Genomic DNA, 20,572 nt, shown 5'->3' with positions numbered 1-20,572 from the left:
ATTGAGAATACATTTTGCCCATTAAAAGATGTATTACGTTTTGTCAAATCACACTGCTCCTTCAGAGGGTCCAACAGTTCAGTGTGGGCTGAGCAAGGTCAGCACCGTGGATGGCCACGACCTGTCCCCTTTAACCTACCAAGCATCCATGCAACGGGGAAGCAATGCATCATGAGGCAAATGGCCCAAACCCAGAGACCAGAGGTTCTACTGATTAAGTCTACTGATCTTTGACTTGAAAGGATAATCTAGAAACCTTCACAAATGGCCAAGTTGACATTGCAGATTGAAACAGAGGTATGGCGGGGCGGGGCTCAGTTATCCACAAATCCTGGCAGTGCTTAATTCGAATGTGTGATTGGGATCATTGCCATATGTTGCTTAATCCTCATAAAGCCCCATTTTGAGGTAGGTGTTATCCCCTCTATTAGCTACTTCATGTCCAGAATTAGGAAGTCCAAGTGTCAAGGTCTTTGGCTGTTCGGTCCTAGTAGCTTCAATTTGCTTGTTTTGTGTTTAAATCGGCTTTCCTGGTTATTCGGAACTTTGTTTTATTCCTCTTCTTAATGAGATTAGATGTGCATCTTAAATTATATCACTGACATAGAAACACTTTTCAAGTGGATTTGAGTTGCATCCTGGAAAATGAAATCCCTTTAAAAGTAGACTGCGGAAACCACAAAGCGGAGCGCAATCTATGGGCACAAAATACTACAGGCAATGTCATCAGTAACATTAACAACATTTTCCTATGCTGTTTTCAGGTAACACGGGTTCCTTTTACCCTAACGTCAAGGATTTGTCATGAACGGTGCCACAATGAAACATTATGAAATGTCAGTGCCGAAATTCATTTAGCTATTGGATGCAAATCATATTACAAAGCAGGTTATTTGGTTGATTGGTTTTGTAGTTCATTCCCTCCGTCAGATGTTCTAAAATAAATGTTTTTCAAATGTCCTTTCTGTGATGGACCCCGAGGATCACTTTAGAAAGAAAAGTACTTGGTGAACCATTCCTGGTGGGCAGAGCCCTGTCTCTGCTGCACCTCTTTGGGTTGGGCTGTTTCACCATCTTGTGTCCTAAACAAAAAACAACAACAACAAGGATTAGATGGTTTTGAGGTTTTGAAAATTACTCAGAAAACATCTTAAGCCCTAACCGGTTTGGCTCAGTGGATAGAGCATCAGCCTGCGGACTCAAGGGTCCCAGGTTCCATTCCAGTCAAGGGCATGTACCTTGGTTTCGGGCACATCCCCATTGGGGAGTGTGCAGGAGGCAGCTGATCGATGTTTCTCTCTCATCAATGTTTCTAACTCTATCCCTCTCCCTTCCTCTCTGTAAAAAATCAATAAAATATTTTTTTAAAAAGAAAACATCTTAATATCCCACCATCTTTTCAGGGAAAGAGAACTGCTTCTTTACACTTTCAAAAGTGCTGGAACGTGACTGGCCAACATTAGCATCTGGAAACCAGTTGTGAAGGTCAGGGGTGAAGGGAATGTCTAATTCCAGATTTGAAAACCAAAGGTTCTCCATTGTTTCACATAAGATCATGAGGCATATTTGCAACATTTATTCCAGGCACAAATATATATATATATATATTCGGCCATTCAGTCTATTTTCATATTAGGGTTTTCTTTAAAAGTTATATACTATATAAAGTTATATATATATAAAACCCTAATATGAAAATAGACTGAACGGTCGAACAACCGGTTACTAGGACATGTGCTGACCACCACGGGGCACACACGGAACATGGTGGGCATCACCAGCAGGCAGCAGAGTGCGGAACATGGTGGGCATCAGCTGCGGCAGGATGGTGGAGCAGGTGAGGGGGGGTGCCAGACCAAGGCGGGGCACCGGCCGCTGTCATTGGGGTGAGCCTCTGGTGGTTACTGAAAATTCTTTGCTCCCACGTGTCACATGGTCCCACGCAGCGCTCACACCTGCTGCCAGCGCCGGAGCCTCCACTTGTACCCACTGCTGGCGCCAGCCCCCCTCGCACCCACAGCCAGTGCCGAAGCCACCACTCGCACCTGCTGCCAGCGCCCAGCGCTGGTCTTGATCACTTGGGAGCCATCAGCGGGTGCGAGCGGCAGCTGCCTGCCCTGATTGCCCCTGAGGGCTTCTCCACCTCTCCCTGCTCGCACCCACTGACGGTGCCAGCCCGCTCGCACGTGCTGCTGGCACCAGCCACATGGCTCCGCGCCATAAGCGGGTGCAAGCGGGGCTGGCGCTGTCAGCATGTGGGAGTGGTGGCGGCAGTGTTAGGACTACCCGCAGACGGGACCTGGGGCCGTGGTGCGGGCGGGGCTGGGCAGGGGCATGAAGGATGGGCTGAGACCTGCCCCTGTGCCCACCACAGCCTCGCAGCCCATAGTTCCTTTCAAGGTACATGAATTCGTACACTGGGCCCCTAGTTAATAAATAAACCCCATAAAAAAGGTAAAAGAGGAGCATTTGAGATCTTGCTCCCTGGCATATGTTGTCAGTTTGGTTCAAATAAACTCATAAAAGTTCTCTACAGAGAAGAAAGAAATGGTTGATCAACACAGCATTACAATTTATGGCTTCTTTAAAAGTTATATACTGTGTTCCAGCATCACAATGAGGCTGTGAATTTAGCCTCATAAATTGAAAAGGGGAAATAGTTAGCAAGCAAGTATGGTGTATACTGGATGAATGGTCTCTATCTGCAATTTTGGAGCTTCATGTACAGCAACTAGAGGCCTGGTGCATGAATTCGTGCACATTGAAAAGAAATTAGAAGAAATAATTAGAAGAAATATTTTAATATAGCTATTTTCCCTTTCTCTATAATAAAAGTGTCAACCAAATTCACGATCGACAATGACAGATGGAAACACATGTGTGCGATTGGCACCAGCGAGATATATATATATATATATATATATATATATATATATATATATAAACTTGCTTAATCAGACCTGCTTTCTGATTTAGCTAAACTCTTTCCAGCCCAGTGAAGCACCCCAACTTCTCTTTCAGGTAATTGTCAGCAACACAGCAGTAAATATCAACATGAAGCAGATTATTATTGTAGATCACACAGGGAGAACAAAGGGTCAAATATTTAACTGCAGCAGTGTTTGACTATATTCTGCGCAGTGAGAAAACCTGAAGTCATTTTCAAGTTCCACCATTTCTTCTTTTCAGTTGGATCAAATTTTTAAGCTTTCTAAATCTTCATTTTCCAGCTAATGAAAAGAAAATAGGATTCCACTGAGTCTCCTATCTACCTACTCCAGGACTTCTGTGAGGTCAAATGAGATGAGGCATGGGAAAATGCTTCACAGACATTTGGTTAAAGTGTAAAACGTTTGCACCTGGCTATAAAGCAAGTCATGTTCCTGGGCTGAAGAAACTCCAAGGAGGCTAGTTGCTAGGGAGAGGAAGCCGGGCGCTATGTGACATCATTACCCCATGCCCATAGTGACCGTTTCCAGGCTAGGCTGGGCTGTGGGCCGCATTTTGTACCCTGGGGTCTCGGCAGCATTGGCTGCGATTTGGTGGGCTGTCCCTCCGGGGTGGTGGCGGGGCCTGTGTCCCACTTGAGGGGAGGCAAGTGTTGCTTTGTGGGCACCAGGTCCGAAGTGCCGTTTCTCTGTAAATGGCCAGTGCGCGTCATGGCAGCTCCTGCGTTGAGTGTCTGCCCCCCTGGTGGTCAGTGCATGTCATAGCAACTAGTCAGACAGTCGGACACTTAACATATTAGCTTTTTATATATATAGATGGGAAGATAGCCTTAAACAGAGGTATACAAGTATGAGATGAACCCGAGAGCTGGCTCTAGCAGTTAATACAAGGATGTGCTGGCGGCTCCAGGCTTAGGTTCCTTAGCTGTGAAACAAGGGCTGGACTCATTCAATGACTGATCACCAGGGGGTCCTTGCAGCCCAACACTCATCAAGATGTATGCCGCCCCATTTGCCCAAACAGCCTCGGGTAGGCAGGGCCTTAGGAAAAGGAACATTTTAGGAGTGGCCCTTTCTGAAATGCAAACTTCAAAGCCCAGAATTAAAAATGTTGCCTCTGAATGGATTCAATGCCTCTTGTCTAACCATGAAAAAAAGGGGCGCGGGGGGGGGGGGGGTTGGGAAAGGGAACTTCCTGGAATGTGGTACTAGGAATAGTCCCCCTTCTAAAGAATGGCACATTCCTCTGCTCTTACACAATCTTCCGTTTGGCGGGACTGCCGTTTTCCCAGGCAGGGCTTGACCTGCTGCTCTTTGTATCCGTCCCAGTGCCAGGGATTGCACAGGTGCCAGAACGGAATTCCAGTTTTCCTCCTATTACAGGAAAAGGAATCACAGCACCTGCCCCTACCTGGTGGCCGCTTTCACATCTAGAGATTGGGTGGGCTTGTAAGGCCGGCCACCCCCGGGGCTTGGGTCCAAGCTGGGGGACTTAGTGATTGGCGGGGCGTTGATCCTGGAGCTCAGGTCACCGCTCAGAAAGTTCTTTGCATAGGAGGCGAGGTTGGGCACGCTGACCACTCGGCTGGGCACGTCCTCCATCTTCTTTTTCTGTTCGTGTTAAAGGACAGGCCTCTTAGCATCGCCCCAAAGAGGTGTTATTGTAAAAGTAAATTAGACCCACCCACCCGAAACCATGCGCGTGAGGAGGCGGTGCTTTTAGTTACGTACTTCCATATTATTTTTCAGAGCATTTTTCCCTCTAATCTATTTTGTGTTTTTCAAAAAAAAACACACAGGTCCACAATCTCTTATCTGAAATTCCTGGGGACAGATGTGTAATTCAAAGATCTTTGTTTCGATTTTAAAAGGCCACATAACACCCCCAGCAGGGGCTGGACCCATCTTGTCCTCAAATGCATGACTATTTCTGAAGTGAAACTTACATGTTGTCACAGTAAGAAGGATATATAAAAATCATAAATGATCTTATATCGGTTCAGCTGAGATTAGGTTTATTGTTCTGCAAGCTATTAAAAAATACTAATTTTTTTGAGCTTTTAGGATTTGTGACAGCAAATGAGAGATTTGGTGAATATTCTTATTGTAACAAATTCCATAAGTATATAAGGAAAAAAATGTTAAGAAGTGGAAGATTCCTGCTCTTCTCACCCTTCTTCCTACCACCAATTATTGTTAGAGCCACTATTAATAATGACACATTTACAGAAAAATTGGAAAAGACAAAAAAAAATAAAAAATAAAAAAATACACATCGTCTTCCTAGCCAGATAGAAACACTATTTAAGCACTTGGGTTATTTTCTGTGGGTCTTAGTGAGCATCCTTTTGACTGTCTCCCAGTCGTTGGTAAATACGCTGCAGGTGCCTTAGGAAAATGAAACCAGCAGATCGTACCAAACCCAGCAGAACCGACCTACCTTCATGGAAGGGGTCAAATACCCTGGGTGCGGGTTGAAGGAGAAGGACCGATTCCGATGGGACATGGCGCTGGGGAACGCTGCGTAGTGAAATCTCCTCTCCTCCTGGCAAAACAGCACAACTGCGTCTAAATGAGCCTAACCACATGGCACTGGGCGGCTGTGTGAGGGTGGGAGACAGAGAGAAGGAACGTCCTGGGGAGGGGAGGGAAGCCGGGGGGAACCGAGCTGCCATCCAGGGAAGCTGGGAGGAAGCATCTTTACTCCTGGGGTCTTTGTGTCCCCATCCCCTCTCGTAAAGCAATGGGCCAGCTTATTTGGAATGCCTTAGGGAAGTTAGAGATCCAGGTGCTCTCAGCCTCTGAGAAGGGTCCTTGCAGACAGTTAACAATTAAGGTGCAGAGTGTTAATAAGGAGGCAAAGCAAGTAGACCCCCAGGTGCAATCCCTATCTGGCTAATGCTGTTAATGTGTGCCACTTTTTCTTGCCTTCTGCATTATCCTACATAACAACAGCATAAAATACAAATCGACTGAACAGCGGAACAACTGGTCGCTATGACACGCACTGACCACCAAGGGGCAGACACTCAACGCCGGAGCTGTCCCCTGGTGGGAAGTGCACTTGCGCAGGAGGAGCGCGGCTCAGCTAGAAGCCAGGCTCACGGCTGGCAAGTGCAGCAGCGGTGGTGGCGGGAGCTTCTCCCGCCTCTGCTACAGGCAGGCGGTAAGGAGCGAGGGGTCCCGGACTGCCAGAGCTCCAGACTGCAAGAGGGATGCCTGACATCCCCCGAGGGGTCCCGGACTGCAAGAGGGCTCAGGCCGGGCTGAGGCCCCCCCCTTCCCCCAGTGCACGAATCTTGTGCACCGGGCCTCTAGTTTTTAAATAAATGGCTACCAGGCCTTGGTGGGTGCCTGATACAGAAGCAGAGAAGAAAACTTTTCTCTTCAAGGGCCCCAGGGGGTGGCTTTGCTAACTGGAGAACAGGTGGTCATTTTTACAGAAGATCGATATAGAGTAATTGGCTTGCTTGAATCTACTGAAATTCAAACATAAGGCGAGCCATTCTAGAGCTTCCCAAATTCTGTTGGCTAATAAAAAACAGAGTGATATCAGCCATGGGCAGCTCCTGGGGGGCCTGGGAGCAGAGCGACTTTTTTGCCTTCTCTTTTCCTGTGTTAATTTTTTTTAGTGAGTATGAATTCTTGTGTACAATCGAAAAATAACCAAGGCTCTTTTGTAAGGTTGTTTTGTGGTTATCAGCCTTAAAACTTGAGGTGCCCAGTGAAACGCCAGGTGCAGGTGAATGCCGCTTTCCCTCCCCACCTTCTCCCTCCCCCCTCCCCCGCCCCAGGAACTCCCAGGCACCCACGCAGGGCCCCCTGGTAGCCAACAGCCTCACCGTGAGCTGCTTGATGATCTCCTCTCTCTCCTTCAAGCGGGTCTGCAGGCGGCCTATGAGCTGCACGTCCTCCGGCCTGGACGCCCCCTTCCCTGGCTTCTCTCCAGAACCCTTCAGTCTGTTTCAAGCAGACATGCAGTTAGCCCCTCACTGCGACTACTCAGCCACGAGCAGGGAGAAGAGGTGATGACGTGGTAGGGACGCCACTGGTGGTCAGCCTGGCCAGCCACTCTCTCTGTGCACAAAAGGGGAAACTGAGGCCCAGAGAGCTTGCCCAAGGTCACCCAGTGAGTTGGCTGCAGAGCTCGGGGTGCAGCCCAGGACCCCAACTCCCAGTGTGACCTTTGTCAGTCCCCTCAGGGCTGCACGGCCCAGGAACCAATGGTGAAGGTATGCACACAGATGCTGCCCTCAGTGGGGCTTCAAGAACCAGGGATGTTTGGGAGAGGAGGCCTCAGCAGGCAAGTGCCCCCACCTGGCAATGCCCAAGGCTCTGCTAATACCGATGTGGCTCTGGCGCCACCTGCTGGCCGACATGGAGTGTGGCATGTGCAGAGCAGTGAGGGCAGCTGGTACCCACAGCTCTTTCAGCCTGAAGCTGAGAAAGAACTCTCTGGATGGTGGGGGAGTGGGAGGGCTAGGGCTGCAGATGATCCATTGCCTGTGGTTGAGGACTTGGGGGCGAGGTGAGTTGGGCTCTAATCCCAGCTCTGCTTTTTTTCTCGCTGTGACCTTGGGTACGCATTTCACCTGAGCCTCAGTTGTTCCTTTAAAATGGGCGTGACACGCGGTGGTCGTGAGGATTCAATGAATGCCTGGCACGTGGTAAGTACCCATTAGAGGGAAGATGGTAAAAGCTTCTGCTCCAGATTTCAGGTGGTTTGCTTTGTATTAGAGATAGTGGAGGACAGTTTTTAAGAGGGCAAGCCAAGGGTCAGACAGGTGACATTTAAATTCCCTTAGTGCTGCTGGACCTGGTCTCCCTGATGCTAGCACCCGATCCTCCAGTCTCTTAGCAGCCAGAGGAAGTAAGTCAGACCCTGTGACTTCTGCCTAGAGCCTTGCCATGGCTCCCCAGTGTGTTCTGAATATATCCCACCTCCTCCCCGCTCACTGTGGAATTCCCTTCATCCCTTGGAGTTACCCCACCAACCTCAGTTCCTACCACTCACCCTCTCGCTCATTCCACGGAAGCCACATGGGCCTTCTGGCTGCTCAGGCTTAGAAGCAGACCCCGGGGCCTTTGCACTTGCTGTTGTCTGCTTGAAATGCTCTTTCTCCAGATGGCTCTCTCATTCCCTCGCCCCCCTGTGCGTAGATGTCACCTCCTTAAAGAGGCCTTCGTTGCCCACCCTAGCCACTCTCTAGAAACTGATGCTATTTTTCTTCCAGCACTTGCACTACCAATATGAAGTTAAATATTTGTTTATTTCTTGTTAGCATCCCCATTATTATTTGTGAGTTCTATGAGAGCATAGTCTTTGTTTTGTTCCTTCCATAATCCAGAGCCTAAAACAGTAAGCCCTGAATAAACATTTGTTGAATGAATACATTGATGCCTTTGGTATTATCTATAACAGTGATGGCGAACCTATGACACCGTGTCAGCACTGAACGCGTAGCCATTTCTGATGACACGCGGCCCATGCCGAGGATGAAACATTTGCTCCTGAGGATGAAACATTGCGACTAGAGTCTTGGAGTTGGTTTTTTCCTCAGTGACACACTACCCGAGTTATGCTCAGTTTTTTGGCGGTTTGACACACCAAGCTCAAAAGGTTGCCCATCACTGATCTATAATAATAAAAGCATAATATGCTAATTAGACCAGACAGCCAAACAACCTTCCGGACATCATTCTGGATGTCCTTCCGGACAAAGCCATGGTGGCGGGGGCCGAGGCAGAGATGGTTAGGGGTGATCAGGCAGACAGGCAGAGGTGGTTAGGGGCGATCAGGCAGGCAGGCAAGCAGTTAGGGGTGATCAGGCAGGCAGGTGAGTGGTTAGGGGAGATCAGGCAGGCAGGCAGGCAGAGGCAATCAGACAGGTAGCCCAGTGGATAGGGGTGATGAGGCAGGTAGAGGCCATTAGGGATGATGAAGCAGGCAGGCAGAGGTGGTAGGCGGTGAGGGGCAATCAGGCAGGCAAGCGAGCAGTGAGGGGCAATCAGGCAGGCAGGTGAGCAGTTAGGGATGATCAGGCAGGCAGGCGAGTGGTTAGGGGTGATCAGGCAGGCAGAGGCGGGTAGGGGCAATCAGGCAGGTAGGCGGGGTTAGGGGCAATCAGGCAGGCAGAGGCAGTTAGGGGTGATAAAACAGGCAGGCAGAGGTGGTAGGCAGTTAGGGGTGATCAGGCAGGCAGGCAAGCGGTTAGGAACCAGCGGTCCTGGATTGCGAGAGGGATATATGACTGCCAGTTTAGGCCTGATCCCACAGACATCCCCCGAGGGGTCCCGGATTGTGAGAGGTTGCAGGCTGGGCTGAGGGACCTCCCCTACATGCATGAATTTCATGCACCGGGCCTCTAGTCTATATACATAAAAGCCTAAGCAACCCTTACAACCAGTCAACTGGAACGACCGGAATGACTGGAACAACCGGGACAACCGATCACTATGATGTGCACTGACCACCAGGGGGCAGATGCTCAATGCAGGAGCTTCCCCCTCATGGTCAGTGCGCTCCCGCAGCACTACCAAGCGGCGGCGGCGGCGGCGGCAGGCACAGCGGAGCTGGGATGAGCAGGAGTGGTGGGGCACCAGGCCCTGGCTCGGGCTCCTCCCCAGCCGCCTGCTGCTTTGGCACTGCTACATCCCTCGGGAGATGTCCGACCTCCAGTTTCAGCCTGATCCTCAGCAGTCCGACATCCCCTAAGGGGTCCCGGATTGCAAGAAGGTGCAGGCTACGCTGAGGGACCCTACCCATGCATGAATCCGTGCACCAGGCCTCTAGTCTGTCCATAGGAATAATAATTTCCACCTTGCAGGACTGCTGTGAAGATTAAATGAGATGACGTGTGTTGGAAGAGGGCCAATGCTAATAAGAAAGGTAGCCTCGATCCTTCTGATTTCTTCCCAGTGTGAGCACCAAACCAAGCCCATGAGGCAGTCTCACTCCTCACCGATTCCCAGGGCCCTGCACGAAGGAGGACTGCAGTGTCATAACATGACAGGTGACCAACCATCCCAGTTCCTCCGGGGCTGAGGTGCTTCCTGGAACTCAAGGATTTCTAGTTTTAAAACTAGGAGCGTCCCCTCATAAAATGGCACCTCTACTCTTCCCCCCTAACGTGGGGCAGAGACCTCACTTACTCGGTTTCCAGGGCAGCCAGCTGGGCCTGGAGCCGGGCTTGAGCGCTGCTGAAGTCGGCCACCATGGCCTGCATCTCCTTCCGATGTTCCTGGCGTAGCATCTCCACCTCCCGGGCCTGCTGGGCTTGCTGGTCCTCCTCCAGCTGCCTGCAGTGGATGGAAGCACAACGGGGCTGACCCAGCTCTAGGGACCCACCTTTTGGGCACTGGGGTTTCCCCCCACTTCTGCTGGGTGGCCAGGTTTGGAGACAATGGGTCCAGGTAGGTTATGCATCTGAGGTCAGGACACCATGGGAAGGAGGCCTGGGGTGTGTGAGGTGTGGGGTCCAGGAAAAGCCCCCTTGTGGAGCCCCTTCTCAGCACTCCCACCCCAGCATTCCATGAGCGAGAAACCTCCTCTTTCCCCCTCATGGTCAGCTCTGGAGGGGAGCCCTGGGAAGCATTCCCTCTCGGGGCAGGTGGGGAGGCCTGGATGCAGAGCTTCTGAGGCAGAATTACTGACAGTTGGACTCTGAGACCTCGGAGATCCCCAGTCCAGGAGGAAAGGCGGGGTGGGTGGGGTCAGGAGAGCAGTGTGTAGAGCCAGGGTGCCATGTCCGTCTGCTGCCTCGTCCGTCACTTCCCAGCTGTGTGACCTTGGGCAAGGTATGCCCGGCTCAGTGTCTTCATCTGTTAAGTGGGGGCGACCACTGTGGCTACCTTACAGGGCTATTGCAGGAATGACCCTGTTCAGACATGTCCAGAACAGGTGTCTGTAGCCCAAAGCAGGTGTCCAGCCATCAGCCATCACTTTGCTTTCACCTAGGTGTGGGGCCCTAAGGGGCCTACAGACAAGCCTCAGGGGTGTGTCACCCTCAGAAAGTAGGCGCATGTGTTTGTGTGACTACATTCTTCTCCCAGGGGAGGGACCCCTGTTTTCCGAACTGGAGGGGGCTGTCCCCCAGAATGGTGAGGAGTCCTTACCCTGCTCCCACCTCCTTATTCAGTGTCACGGTGCGAGTCCCTAACTGAAATGGAGGGGTCCCACCTTGGCCAGGTGGGCTCATAGCTGTTCTCAGATGAGCGTTTCACTTGCACAACTGCGATAAAACGGACAAATCCCTTGGAAGATATGAACTGCCCAAGCTCCCTCAAGAAGAAACAGCCCGGAAAGTCCCACAGCTATTAATGAAGTTAAAATTGTACTCATGAACTTTCCAAGAAGAGGCGGGTAGGGGAGGGCTGTGAATTCAGGACTGATAAGGAGCTATCCAATCTGGACTAGGTAATGGTAATGCCACAGTCTACCGAGTGCTCCCCCATGCCAGGGGCCTCTCGCGCACATTCCCCTGCCGTCCCAGCAGCCCTGCGAGGTGGTACCATCGCCACTACAGAAGAGGACAGTCTGGGAGAGGTCAGCGGACTCACCCAAACACAGCTGGTTAAGGGCCCACAGCTCTGTCTCCCTAAGGCTGGTTTTGAGGTTACCTTTGGTATCCTTAGGTCTGATTCCATGAATGCCCTGATTTGTAGAGGAATTGAGTTCCTGCCTCTATTTCAGGGCTAATCCCTGGGTCAAGGGAGAAATGTCAGTGAAGTGCTAGCGGGTTAGGGAGTATTTTCGTTGGGAAGGTGCTCTGGGGGGATCCGAGGCTCCCGAGCGGCAGTGGAGGGAGGGCAGGGAGGGAGGGAAGCTCTGAGGCCCGCAGACAGACCTGCGCTGGTCGCGGAGCTGCAGCGCCTCCTGCTGGTGCTGTTCCACCTCGGCCCGCAGCTGCCGCACCGTGTCCTTGAGCTGGGAGTTCTCCCAGAGGAGGCACCCCTCGCTGGGAGTCTGCTCAGCGGTGCCCTTCGGGGAGCCTGCGGGGCCCGCGCCGTCCCCACCCTGGGGAGAAGGTAGCCAGGAGAGATGTTTTCAGGAGGCGCAAAGGCGGGCACGGCCCAGATGCGCCCCTCCCAGCCTGCAGCCTCCACAGCAGCAGGGAGCCACGGAGGGCCATGTGCCAATGCACTTTGTGAATTCCTGAAGCCGGGCTGGGGCGAGGCCTGGGCTCCTAGGAGCTCACTGTGCTGCCCGGCTCGGTGGGAATCACGGATGAGCAAGCAGGGGCCCATGGCCATGTCTGACCAGGACTCTCATGGAGAGTGGGCTCTGAGCTGGGGTGAACAGGGAGGTCTAGACGGGGAGAGGAGCTCAGACACATACCCCTGCAGACCTGAAGGCGGGGAGGGGGAGGGCGCGGACTGGCCGCCTCTAAGCCCCGACTGATACCAGCACCCCGAGAGGCTGCTGTGTCAGAATTAAAAACAACATGTAGAACTCGAAACCTGTGTTTTGCTTTACGAAGAGGGGAGTCTGCAGGCTCGCCAGGGACCCCCTAGCGGAAGCAGAAGGGTCCTCCCCATTTCAGACAAGTACCCGGGCCCCTCCGTTAGTTTCCGGTAGCCTTCACCGCTTGGAGAGGGCTGGGGTGGGTGAGCCAGGGCGCTGACCTCTGTGGTGCTGGCGTGGCCCTCGCTGTCCCCTGCACACGGGGTGATGGGCTGCCGCCTGTCAGAGCTGCCCAGGGCCCTCAGCTCGGCCTGCAAGGCCTCCAAGTCCTTCTGGTGCTCAGAGCAGGCGGCCTTCTGCTCCCACAGCTCCTGCCTGAGGGACTCTGCAGAGGAAGAGCAGCAAAGGTCAGGTGTGCGCAGTGAAGGTCAGGTGCACTCAGCAAAGGTCAGGCGCACGGGGAGGCTGACGTCTGTCCTGGGGTAGGCGCTGCTGAAGGCTTTGGGTCAAGTTCTCCAAACTTATTTCACGATGACAGTAACAGGAGTTCCATTTTCGGCGCTAAACCCCGGCGAACTGTTCACGGAAGCCCTACAACCATCCTATCCAGCATTACCCCTCCCCTTTTTATGGTGTGGAAGCTGGGCCTCAGAGAGGTTGAGTGAGGAGCCCAGAGCCACACAGCTAGGAAGTTGTGAAGTCAGGATTCCACGCGTCCAGTGCTTCTCCTTCCCTCTGCACCACCTCGGAGACACTGCCGGGTGTTAGGAAGGTGGCGGGTTTGGGCGGGGCAGCCTGAACCAGCACTGAACCCCAAGGCAACACTGGGCCTCAGCACCAAGTCCACGGACCAAGAGGACAGGGAATTATCAATGACCAGGGGCCTCTTCTGGGGTTGCAAGTCTCCAAGTCTGAAATTTTGACATTTATGCCAACACTTAAGGGGACAGAACATGGGTTCCCCTTCCTCTGGGTGTGAGGTCTTGGCTGGGATGTGGGGGCAAGAGATGGCACATTATCCCAACAGAACCAAGTAAAACCAGAATCACCCGAAGAAACAGACATGCCCGCCTCCACTCAGGGCAGGCACAGCCAGAAACTCACATGTCTCCCCTGAGGGTGCTGGTTTCTAGGGGTGCGCTGCTGTGATTGAAAGTCAAAGGAAGCAATCCTTTCCAAATGACTATTTTTGGATAGAGCGCACGCTATTCAGTGACCTATTTATTTTTTTAAAAAGAAGATAATTTTTAAGGACTAGCAAATTTAATACTTTTCTGTTATGCACTTTTGAGACTATATTTTAGTTATTGCAAGTGACTTTTGAAATATTGTTCCAATAATTCCATAATCTATAAGATAAGCACCGGCATGGGCCTCAGTACATAGCAAGTGCTCAGCATAAACTTGTGAAATAAACGAATGATGTTTAGAGTGAAAGTCAATGATATTGTGAAAGTGTATTAGTTGTGAAAGGTTTCCCGTATGCCTACTAAGCGTCTCTCAAAGGTATAGTATATTAAACACATATAAGAGCTTAATATATTCTGATGACATTATGCTGAAAAACTTACCTGGTCATGTTTTCTCCTCAATAGAATTTTAATAAAGCAACTTCTATAGCTTTTCTTAAAAGAAAAAAAATCCAGACACTGCCCCATTTTTTGAAATTCATTATCACAAAATGGCAATAAAACCCTTTAGCAAAGCATGAACTGTAGTGTATTCATTACCTTCCCCTCTTCTCCCACCACTCACCCAACCATCCACTTATTCATCCATCCATCTGCCCATCCATCTGTCTACAAACCCACTTATCCATCTATCTGTCCACCTGTCCATCCGTCTGTCCATCTATCCCCCCACCCATCCATCCATAGATCCACTCATCCATCCATCCACCCACCTATCCAGCATGTCTGGGTCCCCACCCCAGTGTATCACTCACCCTCTCACCCCTCGCACACTGACCTCTACTGCAGGTCAGGTGTGTCTCACACAGACAGGGAAGGCCTCAGCCCCCCAAATTTGCAGAAATCTTCAGAATGGAATGAGAGGTTGAGACAATCCCAGAAAGTCCAGATATGTTCAATAACCATGAGAATGATCATTCACTGGGCTCATGCTGTATGTTAGGTGTTCTATATGTAATATCTCACCAAATCCACATTACATCCCTATGAGGTAGGGCAATTGTAACTCCATTTTATGAAAAAGGAAGATGAGGCTGAGGGTGACCCACCCCAGGTCCCCAGGTCCCCAGGTCTCACAACTAGCTACTGGCAGAGCCAGGAGAGTCACCCTGGCCTCTGTGCCCCTGCCCCATCACCCTCTTTCCTCCCCATCCCTCCCCACTCCCCCTGCCCCTCTGCCTCCCGCTGCCCCTGGCTCCCCATGCGGACCCCTTAGGGGTGTGGCTGGTGTGTACCTAGTAGCAGAGCCTGCTGAGCCTGCATCCTCGCCTGCTCCCCCTGGACCTCTTGTCGGACCTTCTCCTCCAAGGCCTGGCGCTCCAGCTGGAGTGCCTGCTGCTGGATCTGGAGGCCGTGGCCGGATTCCTTTTCCAAGAGCTCTTCTGTGGCCTGTGGGGGAAAGCGGGAGGAAGGAAGCATAACATTGGGCACAGCATAGGGGACCTGTCCTGTCTGCCAAGTTCCTCCTCCGAGCTGGCACCGGCTGAGCACTCACCACTCCCTGGTGGGGGGCGTACCAGTCTCCTCTCCAACCTGCCTGGGATGGCAGCGATGGCCTGGCCCAGCAGCCATTCTGGACCATGTGAACCCCACCCTGGTCCACAGCTGATGGACTAGAGGGCCCCTGTTCCAAGCCCGACCGATCAATGGGAATTTGGTGTTAGGAGGCAGGAGGAGAGAGAACAAGAGAAAGAAACAGACAGACACTGACTAGATGCCTTCAAAGTTGACACTCTCAGGAAAACAGCCCCACCAGCACCTGATGTGAGGACTTCTGCCCTCCAGAACCGTAGGATAAGAGCGGTATTGTGCTAAGCCACCCGGTTTGTGGTCATTTGTTACAGCAGCAATAGGAGACCAATAGAGTTTCTTTCTCTTTCTGTGGCAACAGAGAGTTCCAGTTAATACGTTTTGAAATGAGAAACTGAGGCTAGAAGAGGTAAATTTGCGTTTTCAAGGTCACACAGAAAAGATGCAGGACTCCTCATCCCCTCCGCCTCTCCTTTTCTTTTGACAGAGGAGGACACGGGCTCAGGAAGGTGAGGTGACCTGACTGAAGATAGGTGGGCGGGGTGGTGGAGCAGGACATGGTGGAGGCAGGAGGGTAGCCATGGGCTGCAGTGTCCACTCCCTCATGCAGCCTCTGGGAACAGTGAGAAACGGGATTTCACCAAACGCACGAGGCTCCCCTGAGAGGGGCCAGAGGCCTCCTGGAGCCTGAGGCAGCTGACTGAGTGCCGCAGCGCCTGGCTTTGCCCATCCCCAGCAAATGGGGAGACACGGTCTTACTCCTCCCAGGGGAGACTCGGTCCTCTGGGGTGAGTTTACTGAATAAGGCAGCAAAGGCTCCCACTATTCAAACTCCGATTGTGTCTCCTCCTCTTGCTGCAAGACTCACAGGACTCCAACTGGTGACATTCCCATCCCCTTTGAAACAGGAATGGAGAGGTGGAAGCAAAGCTTTGCAAAAGCCGAAACCGGTTTGGCTCAGTGGAGAGGCCTGCAGACTCAAGGGTCCCGGGTTCGATTCCGGTCAAGGGCATGTACACTGGTTGCGGGCACATCCCCAGGGGTGTGCAGGAGGCAGCTGGTCAATGTTTCTCTCTCATTGTTTCTAGCTCTCTATTCCTCTCTGTAAAAAATTAATAAAAATATATTTAAAAAAAAAAAAAAAAGCTTTGCAAAAGACCTTGTTGGAGAAGCTGATGACGGCAGCTCGCTGGTCGAGTCCATCTCTGGGCTGTGTGAGCCAGAGCTGGTCCCCAGTTACTGGAGAAGCAGGAAGAAGCCTCCACAGTACAGGTGAGCCCCAGGTGGGTGGTGGGAAAAGCCCCGGCCAGCGTGGCTTTCGGGTTCAAAGGCTTGGAGAGAGAAAGAGCTGACGTGCAAATTGACACACAAGACAAGAAAAATTAATTTTGAAATGATGGGGGGAAGCCAGGGAAAAGCTTAACTGTAGTAGTTAAGTTCCACTGAGTCTCCGTTCCCATCTGCCTTTTATTTACTAGAAGACACAATTGCCTTTCAGGAATGCAAACAGACATATCAATGGTAATGTTTAGTCAACAGTAAGATTATCAGGTTAGGGGGGAGTTTGCTTTAGGCCAGTGGTCTGCAAACTCATTAGTCAACAGAGCCAAATATCAACAGTACAACGATTGAAATTTCTTTTGAGAGCCGAAAACCGACTTCTGCGCATGGGCCACGAAGTTTCAATCGCACTGTACGTGCGCATCCGCACGTGGTATTTTGTGGAAGAGCCACACTCAAGGGGCCAAAGAGCCGCATGTGGCTCACGAGCCACAGTTTGCCGACCACTGCTTTAGGCCATTGAGTCAGCAGTAGGGAATAAAATGCAAATTCACCCTGTGAATATCAAAGGAGTCCAAACTCAGCCTTCTGGTGGACTTCTCACATGTATATTCATTACTGTTGATCTTGGTTTCCAGCAGGGTGGTGCTCAGAGAGCACGGAGCACCCATGCAGGCGTGAGGGCTGGAGGGTGTGCTATCATCAGAGACCTCCAGAAGGTAGTCATTGAGTTTGGGCCAGGACTCTGAGGTCACCGTGAGGTCACCGGGGCAGAATATAACCTGGTGTCACACATCACTGTGCAGCAGAAGCCAGAACCAAAGCAAAAGGTAGCCGCCAGAACCAGGAAGAGAAGCCTCCTTCCCCCCGCAAGGTGCCCCCAGCCCTCTCCTGACAAAGCTTACCCCTGTGCTCTTTGCAAAGGAGAAATGCTTCAGGGTCCAGATCGTGATTGCAGGACGGGCGCTGAAGGGTGAGTGGGGTCTGAGAGGCAGTAAATGGAGAACAGAAGGCAAATCTTCTGGTATTGGATATGTCTGATGACTTTCACTTCCTAGTATTTGATGTCTGATGACTTTAATTCTCACACCATGTTGGCACGATCACCTGCTGCCAGAATCAAGGCCTCGCTGGGTGTGATTTCACACCGTGTTGTTACAAACGTGCTGCTGAGAAGCATGTACACAACCAACACTCAAAGCCAACCTGAGAGATGAAGGCTGTTTGCCATGTCACCAGGGAGGTGGACTCAGGAATCCCGTTTCTATTCACTTGTTCCCAGCTGCCAGGACACAGAGACAGGGCATTCTTCTCAAAGGAGACGAATCCCCTCTCCCCAAAGTAGTTAGGGACCCCAGTGTTCTTCCTCCAGCCAAAGCACACTTTTGAAGGAGTTCCTCATCTAACCTTCTAACCACCAGGACTCAGAAGGGAATCTCCATCTATTTGTGCAGCTGTCATGTCAAGTATCAGTTTATGTATATGAGGAAGTGCTAAACATCAGCCACATGCAGGCATGTGAGGGGCAGGAAGGATAAAGATTAATAAAAAACAGTTATTTTAACAAACTTATGGTTCAGTATGGGGGACCAATAGGCCATGTAAATGACAAAAACATCCCCCTCCTCTCTCTCCTACACATTGTTTACCTGGCATTTTGGACCAAAGCACATCATTCAAAAGGAGCTGGGTGCTATTTAAATATTTCATAATGGCCCTAGTCAGTTTGGCTCAGTGGATAGAGCATCGGCCTGTGGACTGAAGGGTCCCAGGTTCGATTCCAGTCAAGCACATGCCCGGGTTTTGGGCTCAGTCCCCAGTAGAGGGCTGTGCAGGAGGCAGCCAATCAATGATGCTCTCATCACTGATGTTTCCATCTCTCTCTCCCTGCCACTCTGAAATCAATAAATATATATATTTAAAAAGAAATAAATAAGTAAATGCTTCACAAATGGGCTTGACCATGGAGATGAAGAGTTGGCTAAAAGGCTTTCAAGCCCATCAATCCTTATTTCAAATGTGCACTCCGCTCTGAATTCCAAATGAACAGTCCGTCTAGCTGCTCCTTTTCTGGCCATTTGCCTGGGACCCTCCCAGTGAACTCCCTCTCCCCCCCACCCCCGTCCCATCCCCCCCAGGGCCAATCCTAGGTGTCTTCTGAGTCACCCACCCCTAATCCACACTCTTGGGTCCCCTCCCTCCATCCCCACCCCAGGCATTTTCTCAGGTTCCGCTCAGTGCTGGTAAAATGACCTGGGTGTAAACTGCACAGAAAAATACAGAGTGCTGCTTCTGCTCCAGCCACCCACTGCAAAAGCCTCCTCCCTGCTCCTCCTGAGCAAACGGCGGGTTATTTTCAACTTGTGTTCGCATTGGTCTTCCTCTTCCAGGCAGCTCACCTCTTCCGATTGCTTCTATTTTAAAGGAACGCCCACACCCAGGAAATCCCTGGAAGGGAGCATTCAAAGTCATTCTCAAGGGCAGCTGACCACCTTTCAAAGGTGCATGATGAACATCTTAAAATAGAACACCTAATGCACTGGGGTTTGGCTGAGAGGATTACAGGGGACTGTAATAGATACTATAAAGTCACATTTATAGAATGTTTAATAGTTTTGAGAAGTGCCTTCATGTGCTTGGAATCTCCCCAAGGAATGCATCTCCAGAGCAGCCTACCATGTTCCCTGCTGGATGGGATCGGACCCCTCAGGCCACACCTGAGAGAGGGTAGCAGTCCCGTGTGGTCTAGGGACACTCAGGGTGTCAGTGGTTAAGGGCTCAGTGATCATTTGTCTGTTGACTCTCTGGACACTGACACCCTCGATTCATATGATCCTCCAGGTGTGGTTCAGGGTCTTCCCGTGAGCAGGGGGTGTTTCTCAGGCCTGGGGAGTTTTGGGGAGCCCTTGGCTTCCTTCCCACTGGCCTCAGGGTTTTCGCCTCGGGACCTTTCACTGTGTCCTCCCCTTCCTTGTCCCTTCCTGGTGAAGTCACATGCTCCCTCAGTGTCCAGGCAGGTGGCAGCAGATGTCACTGAGACTCCTGGATTCCCTGGGCAGAACCTCCCTCTCCCTCTCCCACTCCAGCCACACAGCATCTTCCTGTCAGTATTAAGCATCTGTCACACAAGTTATTAAGGACACCCATTCCCCCACTTGACATCGAGCTCTCCAAGGACCAGGCCCAGGCCTCATTCCCCCGGCATCCAGCCCCTGCCTCGCAGAATAGCAGCTCACACCCGTGCCCAGATGAAATGGGGTGAATGATCATTAGCACAAACGACTCCCCTTTTCCTCTGGAGCTGGGGCAAGCAGGGGGATCTAGGAAAACATCCACCTCCTTTGCCCCGAGTTCAGTGTGACCAGGCACCCGAGGAGTCCTCCAGAAAAAAGTTTCCCTTCGGAATTACCAAGGCTGGACCGGCTTTCTGGGAACCAGTGAATAAAACGATGACCCCAAGAGAATCAAGGAGATGAGACAGCAGAGACCAGGACAAAAGGCTCAGGGAAGTCGCCGCTGACTCTGATGGGACAGAGACACTCGCAGCCTGCCCTGGGCGTGTGCTGAGAGCCGAGAGAGAAGTCTGCTCTCAGTTGGCGTCATTAGTTAAATCCTTTTTGACTCTCGGGAATGCTGTGACAGAACAGCTGAGGGCCTCAACACTAACTCCCGAGTCTTGAGGAAGCTTTAATGTCATGGCACCCGATCGAGCAAGAATGGCACTGGGAAGCTGTCCTTTTACACCCTGTTCTGATGTCCGTTTCCACCCCCAGATCAGCCATGGGTTGTTCAAACCCCACTCAGCCTCCTCCTTTCAGACTGGCCTGCCCTTTGCGATGCCCGGGGTCGGGCTGCTCACACATCATCCGGTGACCCTGGGAACTTCTCTAGGACTCTGCATTTCCAGGGCCCAGGCAAAGCTTCGGCTCACTGGGCTGGCATATCTTTGGCTTGCCACCAATATTTTTAAAAAATATTTTTGTATTGATTTCAGAGAGGAAAGGAGAGGGAGAGAGAGAGAGAGAAACATCAATGATGAGAGAGAATCTCTGACCGGCTGCCTCCTGCACACCCCCTATTGGGGATCAAACCCGCAACCTGGGCATGTGCCCTGATGGGGAATCAAACTATGACCTCCTGGTTCATGGATGAATGCTCAACCACTGAACCACACCGGCCGGGCTTGTCACCAATATTTGAAGAAATTATTGGGACCCTCC

General features: G+C 51.4%; 1 protein-coding gene across 1 annotated transcript in view; it reads right to left on the bottom strand.

Annotated features, from left to right (window-relative positions):
* Positions 1-215: 215 nt before the first annotated feature.
* FAM184B (family with sequence similarity 184 member B) overlaps positions 216-20,572 on the bottom strand; it is a 67,591-nt gene continuing 47,234 nt past the window's right edge. The window contains exons 8-15 of the mRNA XM_028159587.2: positions 14,777-14,930; positions 12,573-12,736; positions 11,795-11,964; positions 10,101-10,247; positions 6,791-6,908; positions 5,389-5,493; positions 4,360-4,559; positions 216-1,082 (exon numbers count right to left, since the gene is read on the bottom strand). Of these exons, the coding sequence (XP_028015388.2) occupies positions 989-1,082; positions 4,360-4,559; positions 5,389-5,493; positions 6,791-6,908; positions 10,101-10,247; positions 11,795-11,964; positions 12,573-12,736; positions 14,777-14,930 (1,152 nt within the window). The 3' untranslated portion in view covers positions 216-988. The remainder of the gene's footprint in view (positions 1,083-4,359; positions 4,560-5,388; positions 5,494-6,790; positions 6,909-10,100; positions 10,248-11,794; positions 11,965-12,572; positions 12,737-14,776; positions 14,931-20,572) is intronic.

This window comes from Eptesicus fuscus, chromosome 2 (genome assembly GCF_027574615.1).
Source record: "Eptesicus fuscus isolate TK198812 chromosome 2, DD_ASM_mEF_20220401, whole genome shotgun sequence".
NCBI lineage: Eukaryota > Metazoa > Chordata > Mammalia > Chiroptera > Vespertilionidae > Eptesicus > Eptesicus fuscus.
This window is presented reverse-complemented; position numbering and strand designations above follow the sequence as displayed.